The sequence below is a fragment of the Macadamia integrifolia genome, chromosome 10, assembly GCF_013358625.1.
Source record: "Macadamia integrifolia cultivar HAES 741 chromosome 10, SCU_Mint_v3, whole genome shotgun sequence".
Classification (NCBI taxonomy): Eukaryota; Viridiplantae; Streptophyta; class Magnoliopsida; order Proteales; family Proteaceae; genus Macadamia; species Macadamia integrifolia.
In genome coordinates, this window is record NC_056566.1 from 20,918,620 (window position 1) to 20,939,871 (window position 21,252).

The following is a 21,252-nucleotide window of genomic DNA, read 5'->3' on the forward strand; positions in this document are numbered from 1 at the left end:
AGACTATCTGTGAAGTTTCTTGTCAGTAAACGAAAGAAATTACATTCAATCCCCAGGCCATTTGGAGAACAATTCGTCAAATACCACAAAGCTACTTTAAGAAAAGAATAAAAAAAGAAAGAAATGAAAAGAACAAAGGCATTGGTTTTTCTAATAAAAGAAAAGAATCCGGTGGGTATTCTTTCATATGTTCCTACTCGTTAATAAACCAAGAAGATAAGGGCTTGAGCTTCTTTGACTGAAAAATCCACAAGATTGGCCTTTCAAACATTTAGTTTTGGTGTATAAATATGGTTTATCATCACTTATCTACTTATATAAAATTTTAATTTTAATTTAAATTTTACACGTGAATATATATAGAAATGAACAAAACATAGTTTTCCTTTAAAAAGGCAAGATGCTGGCCGTCTTTTAACAATTTCACCATTGAAACTACTTTGAGAATAATCAAATAAAAAGAATCTTATGATCAAAAGATTACCAAATTTGACTCATAATTATTAGCATAACGTGTACCTTATCCATTCACATCGATTGAAAATTTCCACATCATCCACCATGTCCATATAGCACAACTCCGGTGGAACCATGGATTTAGGGGATGGTATCGGATTGAAATCGGTAGGTATTGATACTGATATCATTCTGGATTGGATTGAATTGGATTGGCGTGCATCGATCAGTTTTGCCCTTGTTTTTTTTTTTTTTTAAAGTAATTTACCCCTAAAATGATACAGGTAAGTGATCCAGATTGGTCAAAAATCGGAGATCGATCTGTGTCAATACTGATACGATATAAATGATACAATACCAACACTTAAAACCATTGATAGAATATTATACCATGCACATTTTCTTGGTAGAATATCATCAATCTTGTTGGTTCTTATAGCCTTAGCTAGTCATTGCCTTTTGAGATTGCCTAATCAAAGCAAGGAATCACGCCACAAGAAGAGGAGATCTTGTGCACAAAATTTTCATAGACCATAGGCCTTTGGTGGTCAATGTGCGTTGTGGGGTCTTACATGGCTCAGGGTTCGCCTGGTCTACCGAAAAAGTGGGCCAGGTTTCAAAAAAAAAAAAATGAAAAATTAAAAAGGATGGGTAAACTATCTTGGCCCACACATATCATGAAGGTCATTATCTTCGTTTTCAAGCAATTTCACCAAAATAAAAAAACCACCTATATGGATTTTTTTATAGAAAAAAGACCACTTCCTTGGTGTGTAGTCTTCATACATATAACGCGGCAATGTGTAATGCGGCCTTATCATAACCTCAAATTTGGAATCTTTTTGGTCCAAGATGCAGTATTATTGAAAGTCCACCAAACAATGACTGCCATCCGAAAGGGAAAATGATTCTTATGTGAGTGTTTCCTCTTGCACTCTTAGCCCTTTTGTGTGTTCAATAATTGTACTTTGGGAAACATTTCTCTTAATAATAATAGAAGAATGATAACTTTGTGGGTCGGGCAGAAGAACCCAGACATAATTGACGTAAATGTAACCATGGGAGAGTACGAATACAGTTAGAGTGGCTTTTACACGGTGCACGGGACCAATAGAAATGCACTAGAAAACATCAAATGGCCTCCCCCCATGTGTCTGGATGCATGTCATTGTTTTATGTATTGGTATTAGATCAGTCATATTGTATTAATATTGATTGAGACCAATCCAATACTTGATTGGTCTGAGATTAGATATGGTATCGATATCAGGGATAAAATCATCACCTAATTTTTTATGAAAAATAACAGTAATATTGACCGATCTAAATCGATACAGCCGATCCCATATCCGTACCCACCGAGACTAATACCAATACCGATAACTAAATCCTTCAAGGCCACAGAAACCATTTTGCCCTTTTCCCTGAGAAAGGTTAAAACAGAATAGAAAAAGACTTTCTGGTTCCTTGTATGAAACTGTGGATCTTCTTCTTCCGCCGTTATGTACAAGCATGCTGTGCTGCTAGTCGCACCAAAACTATCTAACCGGCAAACGTTGTCGGCATCAACTCATTAACACAATCTCAACACGGGCCATCTGCTGAGTTCGACACCTCTCCAATTACTGCTATCTAACCGGCAAACGTTGTCGGTATCAACTCATTAACACAATCTCAACGCGGGCCATCTGCAGAGTTCGACACCTCTCCAGTTACTGTTACCGACCGCCTCGACCAAGTAACCCGACAACCTCTTCCGTCTTCTGGGTAAGCTCCTACCTCTTAACTTCTTCTTTCAGAAATTGACCAGACAAAAAAAAGAGAAGCTTAGATTTCTTTAGTGGTTGCTTTTCCCACAAGTTTTAAACTAGTGGACAAGAAGGTAGCTGTGAGAACAGAGCTTAAAACAGAGGATGCTACACGTAACACATTCCAGCCTCGAATCTCTCTAGGAACAAACCCAGAACTTACATTAACCGACTTTGTAAGCAATTAGTATAATAGAACCGACTCTGTAAGCAATTAGTATAATAGAAGAAGACAACCCATCCAAATATCATTCCATATTCCTGCTAGCTGTTCCAAAATCCTTGTTTCTCTTCTGGAAAATTGGCAAGAATAGATTTTTATAGCCACATTCATTCTCAGTCTTCACCTTCTTAGGCCTTCCTTGCTCTTTGTTTTCACTTCTCATATTCGTTACTAATAATGTATGACTCCAAGGTACAGCATTGCCTATTTGACATATGCGACTCCCTTCGTCTAATTAGCATACCCCAGAAGAGATGGCGCCGTGCTTTCTTTGCCATCTTTTCTACCCGCATCTTGATCAATCTCGCCAAAGATACTATAGCTAAGAAGAAGGATAAGCTCTTTAGTGTCTCCTCTCGCTCACCTTCTTACACTATTCTTGAAATCGAATCCATTGGTGATGTAAGCTCACGCTGCATCAATATTGTTGATGCTAAGGCCCTCATCGAAATCGTAAAGGAGAAGAACTCAGATCGTCTGAGACAATATGGAGGAGTCGAAGCAGTTGCTGATGCCCTTCAAACTGATGTGGAGAATGGAATCTGTGGTGATGCTGAAGATGTTGCACCTCGTCGCATTAACTTTGGATCAAACACCTACCCAAAACAACCTCCAAAGAGACTATTCCATTTTGTGTTGGAGGCTTTCAAAGACACCACAATTCTCATTCTCTTGGTCTGTGCCATTCTGTCCCTTGTGTTCGGCATCAGAGAAGATGGATGGAAAGATGGGTGGTATGATGGTGGTAGTATATTTGTTGCTGTCTTTATCGTTATTGCTGTCTCTGCCTTCAGTAACTACAGGCAATCGAGACAATTTGATAAGCTGTCAAGTATTAGCGATAACATCCAAATCGAAGTCATCAGGAGTGGACGGCGCTTGCAGATTTCCATCTTCGACATTGTTGTAGGAGACATTGTGTGTCTCAAAATTGGTGATCAGATTCCAGCAGATGGCCTATTCTTGGATGGCCATTCGCTACAAGTTGACGAGTCTAGCATGACAGGGGAGAGTGACCATGTTGAAGTTGATGGCACCAGAAATCCATTCCTCATATCTGGTGCCAAGGTGGCTGATGGGTATGGACGCATGCTGGTTACCTCGGTCGGCATGAACACATCGTGGGGGGAGATGATGAGCTCTATAAGCCGTGATTCTAATGAGCGAACACCATTACAAGAGCGGCTTGACAAATTAACCTTGGCAATAGGGAAGGTTGGTTTGGCAGTTGCATTCCTTGTTCTTGTAGTGTTGTTGGTTCGTTATTTCACGGGGAATACAGAAGATGATTATGGAAATCAAGAGTTCAATGGCAGCAAGACGAAGATCAATGACGTGTTGAATGCTGTGGTTCGTATCATTTCTGATGCAGTCACCATCGTGGTGGTGGCGATTCCAGAAGGATTGCCTCTGGCTGTCACACTCACTCTTGCTTATTCTATGAAAAGAATGGTGGCAGATCAGGCAATGGTCAGAAAACTCATGGCCTGCGAAACAATGGGCTCGGCCACCACCATCTGCACCGATAAAACAGGCACTCTCACGATGAATCAAATGAAGGTGACTGAGTTTTGGCTTGGTCAAGATGCCATAAAAGATTATGCTTCCCCAACAATTTCTTCAGTTATTCTTGACTTGCTCCACCAGGGAGCTGGTTTGAACTCAACTGGAGCCATTTATAAACCCCATTCAGGAGCAGTGCCTGAGTTCTCTGGTAGCCCAACTGAGAAAGCCATCCTATCTTGGGCTGCGCTAGAATTGAATATGGACATTGATGCGCTGAATAAGACTTGTACTATTATCAAGGTGGAAGCTTTCAATTCAGAAAAGAAGCGCAGTGGTCTTTTGCTGAGGAAGAATGGTGAGAAAATGATCCATATACATTGGAAAGGGGCTGCTGAGATGATACTAGCAATGTGTTCCAGCTACTACGACAGAAATGGTAGCTGGACATTCATGGGTGAAAGCGAAAGGAAGAACTTGGAACAGATAATTCAAAGGATGGCAGCTAACAGCCTTCGATGCATTGCTTTTGCTCACAAAGAGATCACTGAAGAAGAGTTGGAGTACAGAGAAGATGGAAAGATTCATCAAAAGCCAAGTGAAGAGGGTTTAACCTTGTTGGGGTTAGTAGGTCTAAAGGACCCATGTCGACCAGGGGTTAAAAAGGCTGTGGAAGCTTGCAAAGATGCTGGAGTGCACATCAAAATGATCACTGGAGACAACATTTTCACAGCCAGGGCAATAGCCATTGAATGTGGGATACTCGATCCAAATCAGGTCTCTGATAATGGAGAGGTTGTGGAGGGTCTGGAATTTCGAAATTACACAGAGGAAGAAAGAATGGAGACAGTCGATAGAATCCGTGTGATGGCAAGGTCATCCCCATTTGACAAGCTCTTGATGGTACAATGCTTAAAGCAGAAAGGCCATGTGGTGGCCGTCACCGGTGATGGCACAAATGATGCACCGGCATTGAAAGAGGCCAATATTGGACTTTCTATGGGGATTCAGGGAACTGAAGTGGCGAAGGAGAGTTCGGATATTGTCATCTTGGATGATAACTTTGCTTCGGTGGCCACAGTTCTAATGTGGGGGAGATGTGTTTATAACAACATCCAAAAATTTATTCAGTTCCAACTCACTGTGAATGTTGCTGCTCTTGTGATCAACTTTGTTGCAGCAATTTCTGCTGGCGAAGTTCCACTAACAGCAGTTCAATTGCTGTGGGTGAACCTGATCATGGACACATTGGGTGCTTTGGCTCTTGCCACTGAGCGACCGACTAAGGAGCTAATGGAGAAGCCACCAGTGGGTCGGACCGAACCACTTATAACCAATGTCATGTGGAGGAATCTCATGGCTCAAGCTCTGTATCAGGTTTCTATCCTCTTGACCCTACAGTTCAGAGGTGAGTCTATCTTCTCTGTGGATACGAAGGTTAATGACACCCTGATCTTCAACACTTTTGTGCTATGCCAAGTGTTCAATGAATTCAATGCAAGGAAGCTGGAGAAGAAGAACGTCTTCAAGGGAATACACAAGAACAAGTTATTTCTAGGGATAGTGGGGATAACAATCATTCTTCAGGTTGTGATGGTTGAATTTCTGAAGAGGTTCGCAGGCACAGAGAGGTTAGATTGGAGGGAATGGTGTTTGTGCATTGGTCTTGCAGCCATGTCTTGGCCAATTGGGTGGATTGTGAAGTGGATACGAGTTCCAGAAAAACCATTTCTAAGTTTTTTCAAGTGGGAGGGGCTACAAAAACAGAGGAAGATATAATGGTGCTTGATTTTAATTTTTAGGTTGGATCATTCTTCTTGTTCATTATTTAGCTCTTTTTTACTGTAGAATTACCTTTTTCCATTCCATTCTTTATTCCATTCTTTAAACATATTGTAAAATATTAATTTCATTTACTAAAACATTATAATGATTCCCAGCTTGGATAAACACTAATTCATTGTTATGGATTGGATACCTATCTCCAATTGTATTCTGCAATTACTAGAATGCTGTTGGTGTACGATGTCTTGTATTCCGCCAGAGTTTAATCTAAGGAGTACTGGTGCAGCACCTCAACAGGTAGGACGACGATCCCGCTAGCTAGTTAGCCGGCCGTGGGGGTTGCAAGGCGGGCAGGAGACCCCCCGCTCGATTTATTTTATTTAAGGGCAATTGTGTACTTTTCGGATTAGGATTTTTTCACCATATATTTGTAGCGAGAGTTTCTTTCTCTGTAATGCAAACAAGACTGAGAGGTGTGAGGGATGAACGCTGTAACCCTATTCTCTATTGGTAGTGAAGAAGAATCTCATCTCACCAAGAATGTAGGCAATCTTGCAGAACCTCGTAAATCTGTATGCATTGCTTGTTTTTGTTTTTCCATTATTTTCTGCATCGTTTTTGGGTTTCATTTCTACAAATTGGTATCAGAGCTCTAGGTTTTCGTTTTCTAGGGTTTACTATCACAATGGCAGGGAAGGGATTGAATGTCAAGTATGATATTGAGCTTTTCAATGGGAAGAACAATTTCACTCTCTGGCGTCAAAGGATGAAGATTGGGAGGAGATGGAGGAAAAGGCGGTAAGTGTTATTTGATTGAATCTTTTTGATGATGCCCTACAATATGTTGTGGGTATCGAATCTACACCGCAGTTATAGGCGAAACTTGAAAGCACCTACATGACGAAGTCCTTAATAAACAAGTTGTTTATGAAAAAACAATTGTATTCTCTATAGATTTAGGAAGGTACAGATCTATTAGAATATTTTAACATGTTCAATCAGGTCGTAAGTAAACTTGTAAACCTGGAGGTTAAGATCGAGGATGAAGACAAGGCATTACTGTTACTATCATCGCTCTCAGAACCATATAATCACCTGGTAATGACTCTCTTGTACGGGAAGGAGACCGTTGAGATGAATGAAGTCACGGCTGCCCTCATGTCCAATGATACAAGGAAGAAAATTAGTAGGTCTTTTTGGAGGTGACAAGAGTAGAAAAGAAGGAGATCAAATAAGAAGAGATTGGGGAAGAGTCGATCGAAATCAAAAGGGACAAAGACAAAGGTCTCTTGTTATTATTGCAAGAAGGAAGGTCATCTGAAGAGAGAGTGCTTGAAGAGAAAGGTGGACTTGAAGAAGAAAGGTGTAGATAAGGCACTGAGAAAGCTAGCGTGGCTGACAGTTCAGATGGAGATGTGCTGTCTATATCATCAGGTAAAAATCAATCTTCTGATTCTTGGATTTTAGATTTTGAATGTTCATATCACATGTGTCCACATAAAGATTGGTTTGATACATATCAACCATATAATGGTGGGTCTGTCCTAATGGGGAATGATGCTGTATGCAAGACTATTGGGATAGGCACTATCAAAATCAAGATATTTGATGGAATAATAAGAACTTTAGCAGATGTGAGATATGTATCAGAATTAAGGAAAAACTTAGTATCTTTGGGAGCACTTGACTCAAATGGCTGCAAGTACATAGCAGAAGGTGAAGTTCTCAAAGTTATAAAGAGTGTTATGGTTTTCATGAAGAGACAACTAATAAGAAACCTATACAGACTCATGGGGAACACTATTACAGGTGGAGCATCTGTGACTACAGATGTAGAATTTGATACAGATGATACATATCTATGGCATATGCGGTTAGGACATATGGGAGAAAGAGGATTGATGGAGCTTCATAAAAGAAAAATGTTGAAGGGAGTGAAAACTTGTAAACTGAACTTCTGCAAGTATTGTGTGTTTGGAAAATAGTACAAGATTAGTTTCAAAACTACTAAACATAAGAGTAAATGGGTGCTTGATTATGTATACAGCGATGTATGAGGTCCTTCAATAACAAAATCTAAAGGTGGGGCAAAATACTTCGTGACCTTTGTTGATGATTACTTAAGAAAAGTCTGGATCTACTTCATGAAGCATAAAAGTGAGGTGTTCAATAAATTTAAGGAATGGAAGGCTAAGGTAGAAAGGAAGACAGGAAAGAAAATTAAGCACTTGAGAATAGATAATGAAGGGGGAGTACACGTACAAGCCGTTTATAGAATTATGTAAAGTTGAAGGGATTACAAGTCATTTCAAGGTTCCAAAGACACCACAACAAAATGGTATAGCTGAAAAGATGAACAGAACACTTCTGGCCCGTTTGTTTAGAGGGGAGTACGGGGTGGGAATATTGTCAGAATGGGACCCACGTGTTGGTGGGGTGACGACTAGGGAAAGGAAAGATGAAGGAATGTTAATCATTCCCACCCCCATAGCGTTTGGTTAACACGGTTCCATGTGGAATTGTTCATAGAGTAAAGTGAGAAGAGAGCAATGGAGGAGAGAGATGGATGAATCGTCTCCTTGTGTTTACTCCATGGATTCTGCCAAAAACCCATCTTATTCTTCAGGGAGGCCAAGGTGCGAGTGTGATTCTTGATTCTTAGAACATTAGCTACCTAGGTTCTCTCTCTCTCTCTCTCTCTCTCTCTCTCTCTCAAAATTCTGATTTCTAAACTCGTACCGGCAGATCTGCTCAGAAAATTGCCAGAGAGCACTTGCAGAGAAAAAAGAGGGTTCGATCTTCCTTGTGAATCGCCCCTTGCAACTCCTCTTCACAGGTCTGAAATGGGACCTCTTCACTTGCAGAGAAAACGGAATATGGTGGAAGAAAATTCGAAGCCATGGAAGACGACCTACGAGGGATCCTGTAGCGTTCTCTCCTGCCTGCTGGTCTTCCCAATGAGGCGCCCTCTGCAACTCCTCTTCACCGGTCTGATATTTTATTTTCACTTTCACAATCTGAAACCCCCTTTTCACCTTCGCAGTTCCTGTTCACTGGCCCAAAACCCCCCCTCTCACCTTTGCGGTCTGAAAACTCACCCTCCTCCCCACAATCTCAACATAGAATATATACAGGTTTCTTGCAAAAAAATTTTTTAACACACCTTAGAAAGGATGCGATGGATGTCTATGAAATTCTTTGGAGGGTTTTTTTCGTCTTCAATTCACCTTAGTAGGTATGCAATGGCTCGACACGGGTGTAGGGTGCAATGATGCAGCGACTGAGGACACCGATCATGGTGGCAAAGCTTGAAGCAAAGTGATGGTTAAGGAAGGATGATGGATAACATTTTCGCGCCATCTCCAACTGGTTTCACCTGGATTTCCCACCAGAGTCCTACCAAATCGGCAAGACTTTGGAAGGGCATGGGGTGGGAGAATTTGTGATCCACGTCAGCCGACAAACAAAAATGTGTTGTCTACTCAAAATCCCACCCTAGACAAACAAACACATTGAAATTTCATGGGGTGGAATAGTTCATACAACTATCCCACCCCTTAAATCCCACCCCAGCAAAATCCCTCTAAACAAACAACCCCTTCTAGGAAGAGCTCAGAGTATGAGGCTGAATGCAGGTTATGCAAGAGATTTTGGGTAGAAGCAATGAATATGACATGTTTTCTCATCAATAAGTCTCCATCAAAGGTAATTGATTATAAAATTTTTGAAGAGGTATGGACAAGAAAACTAGTAGATTATTCTATTATAAAAATATTTGGTTATCCAGCCTATGCACATATTGAGAGTGAGCAGCATTCCAAATTAGACTCAAAGTTTAAGCAATACATCTTTCTTAATTTTAAGAAAGGCGTAAAGGGATTCAAGTTGTGGGATCCAAGTTCACAGAAAGTTATGGTTAGCAGGGACGTTGTGTTTGATGAGTCTCATATTGTGAAGTCAAAATGCAATTCACAAATAGTTGGTGAATATAAAGAAGATTCTACTGTGCAGGTGGAGTTAAGTGAGTCAGAAACAACAAGAGAAAATGAGTCATCCAGTGACTTATCAGGACAACAGGAAGCAGTAGAAGTTCCCTATACTGTAGCAAAGGGTAAAGGAAAGCGTATTCATAAAGCACTTTTGAGATATAGGTTTGAGGACATGGTTGCCTATACCCACGCTGTAAGTACAGGTGATCCATCTTCCTACCATGATGCTTTGAGTGATGCATAACATGATAAATGGATGGCAGCTATGATGGAGGAAATGGAGTCTCTGTAGAAGAACAAGACTTGAGAGATTGTGGAAAAACCTAAAGGAAGAAAAATCATTGGGTGTAAATGGGTCTTTCGTAAGAAAGAGGCAGCATCTGAGAAGGAATGTGAAAGGTATAAGGCCAGACTTGTAGCCAAGGGCTATGCATAGAAGGAGAAGATAAAACTACAATGAAATATTCTCTCCAGTGGTGAAACACACTTCAATCAGGGTACTATTTGCTTCGGTGGCCATTTATGATTTGGAGCTTGAGCAGCTCGATGTGAAGACTGCATTTCTTCATGGTGACTTGGAAGAACAGATTTACTTGGAGCAACCTGAAGGTTTCAAGGTGCAGGGAAAGGAAGATCATGTTTGTTTGCTTAAGAGGTCGCTTTATGATCTTAAGCAATCTCCTAGGCAGTGGTACAAAAGCTTTGATTCTCATATGATGAAGATTGACTACACAAGAAGTGAGTATGATAGTTGTGTTTATTATAAAGTGTCAAGTGATAATTCCATTATTTTATTGATGCTTTATGTTGATGATATGCTTATTGCTACAAAGAACAAACATGATATAGTCTCTTTTAAGTATTTGTTGAGTGCTGAATTTGAGATAAAGGATTTTGGTGCTGCTAAGAAGATCCTTGGCACGGAAATCCTTAGAGATAGAAATGCAGGTAAACTTTGGGTAACTCAGAAGAGGTATATTGTAAAGGTGCTAGAGCGTTTCAATATGAAAAAGGCTAAGCCAGTTAGCACTCCATTAAGGTGGAACAGATGTCTCAGGTCCCTTATGCTAGTGTAGTTGGGAGTCTCATGTATGCTATTGTTTGTAGTAGGCTAGATTTGTCTCATGCTGTTAGTGTTGTTAGCAGATATATGAGTAATCCAGGGAAGGAGCATTGGAATGCAATTAAGTGGATCTTCAAATAATTGAATAAGACTAAAGATATAGGTGTTATGTTCAGTGGCAAGGGAAGTTCCACAGAATTGGTAATTTATGTTGATTCCAACTATGCTGGTGATTTAGACAAGAGGAGGTCTACTACAGGGTATGTATTTACATTGGCTGGTGGACCTATATCATGGAGGGCATTGCTTCAGTCTACAATTGCATTGTCCACTACAGAGGCAGAATACATGGCGGCAGTTGAGGCTGCCAAGGAAGGAGTCTGGTTGGCTGGACTGGTTTGTGAGTTGGAGTTGGAGCAAGGAGGTATAGTGTTACATTGTGACAGTCAGAGTGCCATACATCTTGCAAAGAATCGAGTGTTTCATGCAAGGACAAAGTATATTGATGTGAGATTTCACAAGATCAGAGAGCTTGTGTCAAAGGCAGTATTCACTTGAGAAAAATTCATACAGATTTCAATCTTGCAGATATATTTACCAAGCCAGTTACTACAGAAAAGTTCAAGTCCTGTTTGGACTTGATTAATATTACTCACTGTTGAAGATGAGGGCGCACCAAATAGGTGCGGGTTTGTACCTCATAAGGGATGAAGATGTGTATAGGTTATCTTTACAGGAGGCTCGACAGAATTCAAGCCAAAATGGAGATTGTTGGTATACGATGTCTTGTACTCCGTCAGAGTTTAATCCAAGGAGTACTAGTGTAGCACCTTGACAGGCAAGACGGCAGTCCTGTTAGCCGGTTAGCGGGTCGTGGGGGCTCCTGCCCCTGCATAGCAGGGGTGTAGGCCCCCTGCTCGAATTTTTTATTTGAGGGCAATTGTGTACTTTTCGGATTATGATTTTTTCGCTTTATATTTGTAGCGAGGGTTTCTTTCTCTGTAATGCAAGCAAGACTGAGAGGTGTGAGGGATGAGTACTGTAACCCTATTCTCCATTGATAGTGAAGCAAGATCTCATCTCACCAGGGACGTAGGCAATCTTGCCGAACCTCGTAAATCTGTGTGCATTGTTTGTTCTTGTTTTTCCATTATCTTCTGCATCATTTTAGGGTTGTGTTTCTACAGAATGCATGATTCTCAGTTGGGTAGAAAAATTTCTTCTTAATTATACATTTATCGGTTTCACTTTATTAAGGAATTTTGTCAAAGCAAGCTGAAGGAAATCTATTGGATGCAATAGCCAATTCTTTGGCAGCACCCACTCCACAGTGGTGGTTCAGACCTCCAAAATGGGTAAGACTCCGACTGATGAAAAATTATCTTGGTCAGGTAATGCTTGCAATGTAGATGCACACAATGAGAGATGATGTGCAATGTGATCACTAGGCCTAATTCAGTATTATGATTTTGGTCTCACTGGGTGGTGTACAGTGGATACAGCCTTGTAATGTTCATTAAGTGATGAGTCCTCTTAGGAGATTGCAAGTAATGTTCTAGCTTGAAGTGATAAATCTGAGTGATCGATCCATCTTTGGGGGAAATGATTACTAATCATGAACACTCCTTCAATAGATGAATCCAGTTTCTATGTTACTAGTAAGACCATTACTTTCTCTTATATTGATTTGGGTACCACTTATATAGATCTTTGGGGGTGGGAGCTCAAATCTTTTGATGTTTACGATCTTAGCTCTGGGTTTTCATTTGTGGAACATGGGTTCTTTGTGGATTTGGTGGAAACTATTCTCGACAAGATCAATCAGCCATGTCTGAGAGTTCAAGATGTCTAATAGACAATAAATAAGCGAACTTGGGGCATAATCTTGGGATCAAATTTAACTTCATTTTTGATAACAACAAATGGGTCTGATACCGCAGCCACGAAAACCAAATGGCTCCCTTCAAATCCATCGACAGCACAGCAGGATCTTCTGGGATGGTGGGCGGCGAGTTGACCGGAGAAGACGATCCCCAATCTCCTCACATGGGTCAAATTCCAATTGGTTGCTCCAGGATTTGCATAGAAACATTGGTTGGTTTTCTGCGAAACGTGTTGGGTTTCTGACAAGTGGAATTCACGTTTCCATTTCTCTAAACAAAGAGTGATGAAACTTACAGTTCTACTTGTAGGTTCATCAAATCTTCTTACTTGGTCCGCCTTAGTTTCGTGTTTGATCTCTAGGAGTCCAGGTTCCTTCTCTTTTCTGAGTTTCGAGGAATTAATAGAGAGAGAGAGAGAGAGAGAGAGAGTTTTTGACGAGAAGACCGAGTTGTTAAGGCGACGGCAACGACAACGAGATCGGAATTACAGACGATTTTTGTGCCAATGGGTTTGAAATCGTCTGTAATTTCGATCTCGTATAATTTCGTGCAATATCACCTTCAGGGGGTGACACGTGTATTGATACCAATGCAATGGTTCAGATCTGGTACAACTAATAAAACATTAAATCAGTGAAGAGGCATTTAAATCAGATCTGGACCATTGTATTGGTATCAATACACGTGTCACCCCCTGAAGGTGGTATTTCACGAAATTGTACAAGATCGAAATTACAAACAATTTTTGTGCCAATGACCATGGACTATGGAAGAGAAGTTGATCTGGGTCTGTTCAATGGAGGAGGGAAAGGAGTGAAAGAGAGAGGTGAATACTCACAACTCAAAAAAAAAAAATACTTGACTTGGTTCCATATTTGAATATTTAAACCGATTTAATTCGGTTTGACTCGGTTTTAATATGATTTTATAACTCGGTTTTAATTTGGTTATGTAAATGGTTCCCATTTTTTTTTTTTTTAGGTAAAATAAATGGTTTCTCTTGGACTATGATTGTGATGGACCAAAGGTCATAATGGGCTCAAGTTATGGACATTATGGTCATCATGAACTCCAAAATTATCTTAGCATGTGAATATGTGTAAAAAATTACAGAAAACACTTACAACTCAAAAAAAAAAAAAAAAAAAAAAAAAGAATCAAATACTCAAACGAATATCAATTCGATTTGGTTTGGTTTGAATTGATGCTTCTTATACCTTGATGTTTCCTAGTATGCTCTCATTGGTCCCCTTGACATAAGGCAAGAGCTGCACTCTCCCGCAGAAATATTTCTTCTTTCCCTATGGCCAATGGGTGAAGAAAAAATTTGTCCAAAAGGGAAAGAACAAATTTAATTGGTTTGATCATGATTTATGATGCAGATTCTGTGACGTCACCCCGATCTCGTCACATTGGTCAGAGTAGTCCAAGTCTTTCTTTGTGCATTTCTTACATCTCCTTCGCTTTGAGAACTAACATGTCATTTCCCCTTGGAAATTTCCTTAAACCACCACCTCCCTCCAAATTACACCTGAAAGTACCTAACGTTTTCAGAACCACGTCTGGTGCTACCCAAGCACAAATCTTAGTTAAGAAGGTGTTAATATATGAAGGAAGAAGACTTAAAAGTTCAAGATTCAAGAAGATAGCTATGAAAACAGAGCTTAAACAGGAGTACAGAGCAAGATGCACGGCTTCAATTCTTTCTAGGAACTGACCCTGAACTTCCATAGTAATAGACTCTGTTGGAAATGACTATAAGAAGAGAGCCAACCAGATTATCTTTCCATATTCTTGCAGTCTCCTAATCCTTGTTTCTCTTTTGGAAGATTGGCAAGATTAGATTTTTATATCCACATTCATTCTTTGTCTTTCACCTGCTACCCCTTCCCATCCTCTTTATCTTCACCTGTGAGATTCTTTACTTATAATGTGTGGCTTCAAGGTGCAACATTGCCTACTTGACTTGTGTACCACCCTTCGTCTAATTAGCATACCCGAGAAGAGATGGCACCGTGCTTTCATTGCCATCTGTTCTTCCCGCATCTTGGTCACTCTTGCCAAAGATGCTCTGGATAAGAAGAAGGATAAGCTATTTGCTTCCTTTTCTCGCTCACCATCTTACACCATCATTGACATCCAATCCAATATTGATGATGGAACTTCACTCTGCTTCAATTCTGATCATAAGGCCCTCATCGAAATCATAAAGGAGAAGAACCCAGATCGTCTGAGACAACTTGGAGGAGTCGAAGCAGTTGTTGCATCCCTTCAAACTGATGTGGAGAATGGAATTTGTGGTGATGCTGAAGATGTTGCATCTCGTCGCAATTACTTTGGATCAAACAGCTACCCAAAACAACCTCCAAAGAGCCTATTCCATTTCGTGTTGGAGGCTATCAAGGACACAACAATTCTCATTCTCTTGGGCTGTGCCATTCTGTCTCTTGGGTTTGGCATCAGAGAAAATGGATGGAAAGGTGGATGGTATGATGGTGGTAGTATATTTGTTGCTGTCTTTATAGTTATTGCTGTCTCTGCCTTCAGTAACTTCAGGCAATCAAGACAATTCGAGAAGCTGTCAAGTATTAGTGATAACATCCAAATCGAAGTCATTAGGAGTGGACGGCGCACACAGATTTCCATCTTTGACATTGTTGTAGGTGACATTGTGTGTCTCAAAATTGGTGATCAGATTCCAGCAGACGGCCTCTTCTTAGATGGCCAGTCATTACAAGTTGATGAGTCTAGCATGACTGGGGAGAGTGACCATGTTGAAGTTGGTGGCGCCAGAAATCCATTCCTCATCTCTGGTGCCAAGGTGGCTGACGGGTATGGACGCATGCTGGTTACCTCTGTTGGCATGAACACAGCATGGGGTGAGATGATGAGCTCTATAAACCGTGATTCTAATGAGCGAACACCATTACAAGAGCGGCTTGACAAATTAACCTTGGCAATAGGGAAGGTTGGTTTGGTAGTTGCATTCCTTGTTCTTGTAGTGTTGTTGGTCCGCTATTTCACGGGCAATACAGTAGATGATTATGGAAATCGAGAGTTCAATGGCAGCAAGACAAAGATCAATGCTGTGTTGAATGCTGTGGTTCGTATTATTGCTGATGCCATCACCATCGTGGTGGTGGCAATTCCAGAAGGATTGCCACTGGCTGTGACACTCACTCTTTCTTATTCCATGAAAAGAATGATGGCAGATCAGGCAATGGTCAGAAAACTCATGGCCTGCGAAACGATGGGCTCGGCCACCACCATCTGCACCGATAAAACAGGCACTCTCACAATGAATCAAATGAAGGTGACTGAGTTCTGGCTTGGTCTAGATGCCATAAAAGATTATGCTTCCCCAACAATGTCTTCAGTTATTCTTGACTTGCTCCACCAGGGAGCTGGTTTGAACTCAACTGGAGCCATTTATAAACCCCATTCAGGAGCAGTGCCTGAGTTCTCTGGTAGCCCAACTGAGAAAGCCATCCTATCTTGGGCTGCGCTAGAATTGAATATGGACATTGATGCGCTGAATAAGACTTGTACTATTATCAAGGTGGAAGCTTTCAATTCAGAAAAGAAGCGCAGTGGTCTTTTGCTGAGGAAGAATGGTGAGAAAATGATCCATATACATTGGAAAGGGGCTGCTGAGATGATACTAGCAATGTGTTCCAGCTACTACGACAGAAATGGTAGCTGGACATTCATGGGTGAAAGCGAAAGGAAGAACTTGGAACAGATAATTCAAAGTATGGCAGCTAACAGCCTTCGATGCATTGCTTTTGCTCACAAAGAGATCACTGAAGAAGAGTTGGAGTACAGAGAAGATGGAAAGATTCATGAAAAGCCAAGTGAAGAGAGTTTAACCTTGTTGGGGTTAGTGGGTCTAAAGGACCCATGTCGACCAGGGGTTAGAAAGGCTGTGGAAGCTTGCAAAGATGCTGGAGTGCACATCAAAATGATCACTGGAGACAACATTTTCACAGCCAGGGCAATAGCCATTGAATGTGGGATACTCGATCCAAATCAGGTCTCTGATAATGGAGCGGTTGTGGAGGGTGTGGAATTTCGAAATTACACAGAGGAAGAAAGGATGGAGACAGTCGATAGAATCCGTGTGATGGCTAGGTCCTCCCCATTTGACAAGCTCTTGATGGTACAATGCTTGAAGCAGAAAGGCCATGTGGTGGCGGTCACCGGTGATGGCACAAATGATGCACCGGCATTGAAAGAGGCCAATATTGGACTTTCTATGGGGATTCAGGGAACTGAAGTGGCGAAGGAGAGTTCGGATATTGTCATCTTGGATGATAATTTTGCATCCGTGGCCATGGTTTTAATGTGGGGGAGATGTGTCTATAACAACATCCAAAAATTTATTCAGTTCCAACTCACTGTGAATGTTGCTGCTCTTGTGATCAACTTTGTTGCAGCAATTTCTGCTGGCAAAGTTCCACTAACAGCAGTTCAATTGCTGTGGGTGAACCTGATCATGGACACATTGGGTGCTTTGGCTCTTGCCACTGAGCGACCCACAAAGGAGCTAATGGAGAAGCCACCCGTGGGTCGGACCGAACCACTCATAACCAATGTCATGTGGAGGAATCTCATGGCTCAAGCTCTGTATCAGGTTTCTATCCTCTTGACCCTACAGTTCAGAGGTGAGTCTATCTTCTCTGTGGATACAAAGGTTAATGACACCCTGATCTTCAACACTTTTGTGCTATGCCAAGTGTTCAATGAATTCAATGCAAGGAAGCTGGAGAAGAAGAATGTCTTCAAAGGAATACACAAGAACAAGTTATTTATTGGGATAGTGGGGATAACAATCATTCTTCAGGTAGTGATGGTTGAATTTCTGAAGAGGTTCGCAGGCACAGAGAGGTTAAATTGGAGGGAATGGTGTTTGTGCATTGGTCTTGCAGCCATATCTTGGCCAATTGGTTGGATTGTGAAGTGGATACCAGTTCCAGAGAAACCATTTCTCTGTTTTCTCAAGTGGCAGGGCTACAAAAATAGACAGTAATGGATTTCTTGTTGAATATTTAGTTTACTAATAATTTCTTTAGTATATTGATCCTCAACTTGGATAGACAGTTTCTGCAATGTTTATTATTTTGTTTTTATTCTTTAATTCTTTGTTACTAAATAAAAACTATATATTCTCCTATTGTACTTACTAGTTACTAGATTGTATGATGATTCTCAATGTGGATAGGGAAGTTTTTCTTATTGGGTTTCACTTTGGAATTCTCAATCCGATTCCTCGAAGCATGTTCTATGTTTCTCGAACCATGTTCTATGTTCCCATTTTAGTCTCATGTTCTCCCAAGATCTCCAATTTACAAAGATAGCCATGTCCCTTGTGCGTTCGTCATACTTCTGACGATTCGAATGCCCATGAATTGTTTGATGAAATGCTGAAAAAAGAAAAAGACCCATTATAAAATTAAGAATTTAAGAATGCATTTTAGAATATATGAGAATGAGAATGTGCATTCTAATTTTGAGAATGCGTTCCAAACAGCAGGAGCCAAGAATACTCTGTAAAATTGAATCCCTAAGAAGCCAAGAATTTTTTAAACCAATTAACAGAATCTTTTGGGTATCTCCTGAGATTGTCTTCGAAGTCCACAAAGTAAAGCCCGAACCTTGATGTGAAACCCCCACCCCATTCCCAGTTAGCTAGTAAGGACCATACGAAATATTCTTTCATGTTACACCCATCTTCCCTGCATTAATCAGAAACAGAGGATGTTAGCTACTGATTTCACATTTGAGTTTAGATTTTAGTGATTTAGGTTAAAATTGAGTCGGTTTCCTTTCAAACTATAGGGACACATACTTGATAGAAGCTAGCAAGTTTGAAAGGTAGTCACTGTGATATTTGATCCTTTTTTCATCCTTAAGCTAGCAAGTCGTCCGATGCTCTTACACCAATGTGGGGGTCAACAAGACTGGTCGTGGAAACATAGATAGGGATGGGATTTTCCCTTTTCATAAACTTTGAGTGTAAGGCGTTGTCCCGTCCCTTTTATGCTTTTTGCCCTTTATGAAATGGTCTAAATTAAACGGGTTTCAGGGTTCTCGTGTAACATCAGGTTGTACAGGTGAGCATTCAACACCTGTCCCTTTTGCTTCTAAATTTACCCCTCTTCACCTATGTAATGACATAACATGGAGTTAGTGTTGGATGCTCACTCATAGGAGCAGGAAATCCATTCTCCGCATGTAATCCAATTCCGTTTCGATTTCAGCACTTTCGGTAAACGGTTTCCATTTGTTTTTCACACCCTTGATACCGATGTAGTGCGAGTCGCTCCATTTCTAACCAAAAAAAAAATTGATTCTCTCCCTACTCTGTGCTCCTCTGTGTCGTCTTCTCCAGTTGAAGTTGCCGACCTCGCCCCCCGTCTTCTGGGTAAACTCCCACCTCTTTTATCTTATTACTGCCACTATGTCCATTGGTGCTTGCCCGTTTGTAATTTTCTACTTTTCCTACTGAATCTTCGTGATGGGTTATCAATTTTATCACTTCAATTTCAAATTTCTATAAACACGTTCACGACACACGGCCTCAATTTTTTTTAGGAACCAACTCAGAACTTCCACTATGACCGACTTTGTTCCTGGTAATCTTATGGAATACTTTTATGCATATTTGTTCTTGTTAGTAATTAGTATAATAAGCAATCTGAGCCGAATATTTATCCATATCCCTGCTTTCCCCTAATCGTTGTTTGTCTTTTGAAAGATTTGCAAGAAGAGTATAGTCTTCACCTTCTAGGCCTTCCTTGCTCTCTGTTTTCACTTGTGTCAAATCGTAATAGAAACCAAAATCTGAATCCAGTTCAGTATCTGAAATGAGTGTTTATAATTCGGTTCGGTCTATCGATGGTTCTAACCAAAATCAAAATCGAAATCGAATCGAATATCTTGATGCAATTTTCTCGTGTTTTTAAAAACAAAACACTTGACATAGTTTAAATAGAAACCTAACGTAATTAATCACTTAAATTGTTTTATGGAATTATAGTTGTAGTCTAAGTTTAAAACCCTCTTTTGTTGGGAAGACCAACAACGTAGTGAATGAGTATTTGTATTTTGTCTTTTGCATTAGGAAACCTTGGTTTTGGTTCCAAGAGTGTTAGTGTGATTTAGAATCGGATCAGGTCCCGTCTTGGTTCTGAAAATCGGTACTCCTACCAAACTTGTCGGGTTCTGATACGATTCTAGTTCCTATTAAGGATTTGTATTCTGTTCTTATTTGGGACCAAAATCTTATTTCCTTAGTCAGGTTACCTTTCCTTCAGTAATATGGTGACAGTTTTTCATTTTTAGTAGTTATGATGATAGTTCCTAAACAAGGACAGTTCTGATGATTCAGAAATCAGAATGATATGATCAGATAACTTATTTGGCACAACTAATGTAGGTTCCAAACCTTCTTCTCCTAAAAAAATCCTGGGGTGGAGAGTTGTAAACAGGATCCTATATTTGATTTTCATTTATTCTACTGCTTGAAATTATTCAGATAAAATCTAGAATTCTGAGATTTGTCATTTCATTTTTTTTTTTTTTTGAGTTTACTCAGGGGAACCTTTTATTCATTGGTGAAGTTTCTCTGCAACCAAATAAATCTGTGTGATCCATCTTTAGAGAACATGAGTTTTTATGTTAGTAGTAAGATCATTACTCTCTCTTATATTGATCTATGTGCCACTTATATTGACCTTGAGCCCCAATTTAACCACCTCTGTTTCTCTTCTCTTTTCTTTTCTTTTCTTTTTTTCTCTTCTGTTTGGTGTTTACAATCTTAGCTCAGGGTTTTCGTTTGTTCAATTCCAGTTCTACTCCAAATCATTTTTTCATTCGTGGATTCAATTTACAAAATAAAATAAACTTTTTGTTAGAGTCCATTGCAGATAAAAGATTACTCCACACTCTGGTTCTGCAAGTAGGCTTGGTCCAGGCTGCAGCTTCATGTTCAATGACTGGGACAGATTACTATCCATTGCAGATGAAAGGTGTTTTGACTGCACCATAAGGGTACCTGGAAAGGAGGGTGACCAACATGCAAGAAAAATTGGAATTGGGTTAGACCAGCCCCTGAATCCTCTCCCGCGGCTGGAAGGAGCCAACTATGTGTTGGGGTGTGTGTCCAGATTCTCACAGCCGCCGAGAGGATCTGGACTCAACCTATTCTGAGTTTTCGAGGAATGTTGAGAGAGAAAAGACGTTTTCATGTCGACTATGTTCTCAAGAAAACTTTTGGTTTGATTATGATTTATGATGATGCAGAACCTACATGATATCATTTGGCTTTCGTCACTCAGCAGTCATGATTGATCTCGATTCTTGGTTGATATTATATCAGTTAATCGATACGGACAAAGGATAAAATAGCCTAAAAATCCGTCTTTTTAATATAAACCAGCAGTATTTCTATTGATATTAGCTGATCCATAATGATATTGAGTTCTCAAACCTTGATCGTCAGTACTACTTCCGGTTTTCATTTAAAGCTAGTTTATTTTTA

At 40.2% G+C, this 21,252-nt stretch overlaps 2 protein-coding genes and 1 long non-coding RNA gene across 4 annotated transcripts; all 3 read left to right on the forward strand.

The window, feature by feature from the left end:
* The first annotated feature begins 2,452 nt into the window (after positions 1 to 2,452).
* On the forward strand, positions 2,453 to 5,856 carry LOC122091268 (calcium-transporting ATPase 12, plasma membrane-type-like). The gene has a single exon (XM_042661128.1). The coding sequence runs from the start codon at positions 2,665 to 2,667 to the stop codon at positions 5,767 to 5,769; it is 3,105 nt and encodes a 1,034-aa protein (XP_042517062.1). The 5' UTR covers positions 2,453 to 2,664; the 3' UTR covers positions 5,770 to 5,856.
* An 8,568-nt stretch (positions 5,857 to 14,424) lies between these two features.
* Positions 14,425 to 17,881, forward strand: LOC122090866 (putative calcium-transporting ATPase 13, plasma membrane-type). The gene has a single exon (XM_042660603.1). It carries the CDS (start codon positions 14,641 to 14,643, stop codon positions 17,737 to 17,739), a length of 3,099 nt encoding a protein of 1,032 aa, XP_042516537.1. The 5' UTR covers positions 14,425 to 14,640; the 3' UTR covers positions 17,740 to 17,881.
* A 1,090-nt stretch (positions 17,882 to 18,971) lies between these two features.
* On the forward strand, positions 18,972 to 21,165 carry LOC122090869. Of its 2 annotated transcripts, none has more exons than XR_006143759.1 (2): positions 18,972 to 19,134; positions 20,308 to 21,165. It is a non-coding gene; the product is annotated as an uncharacterized LOC122090869 (long non-coding RNA). The 2 variants fall into 2 exon arrangements; XR_006143758.1 differs by having other exon boundaries at positions 20,639 to 21,165.
* The last annotated feature ends 87 nt before the right edge of the window (positions 21,166 to 21,252 follow it).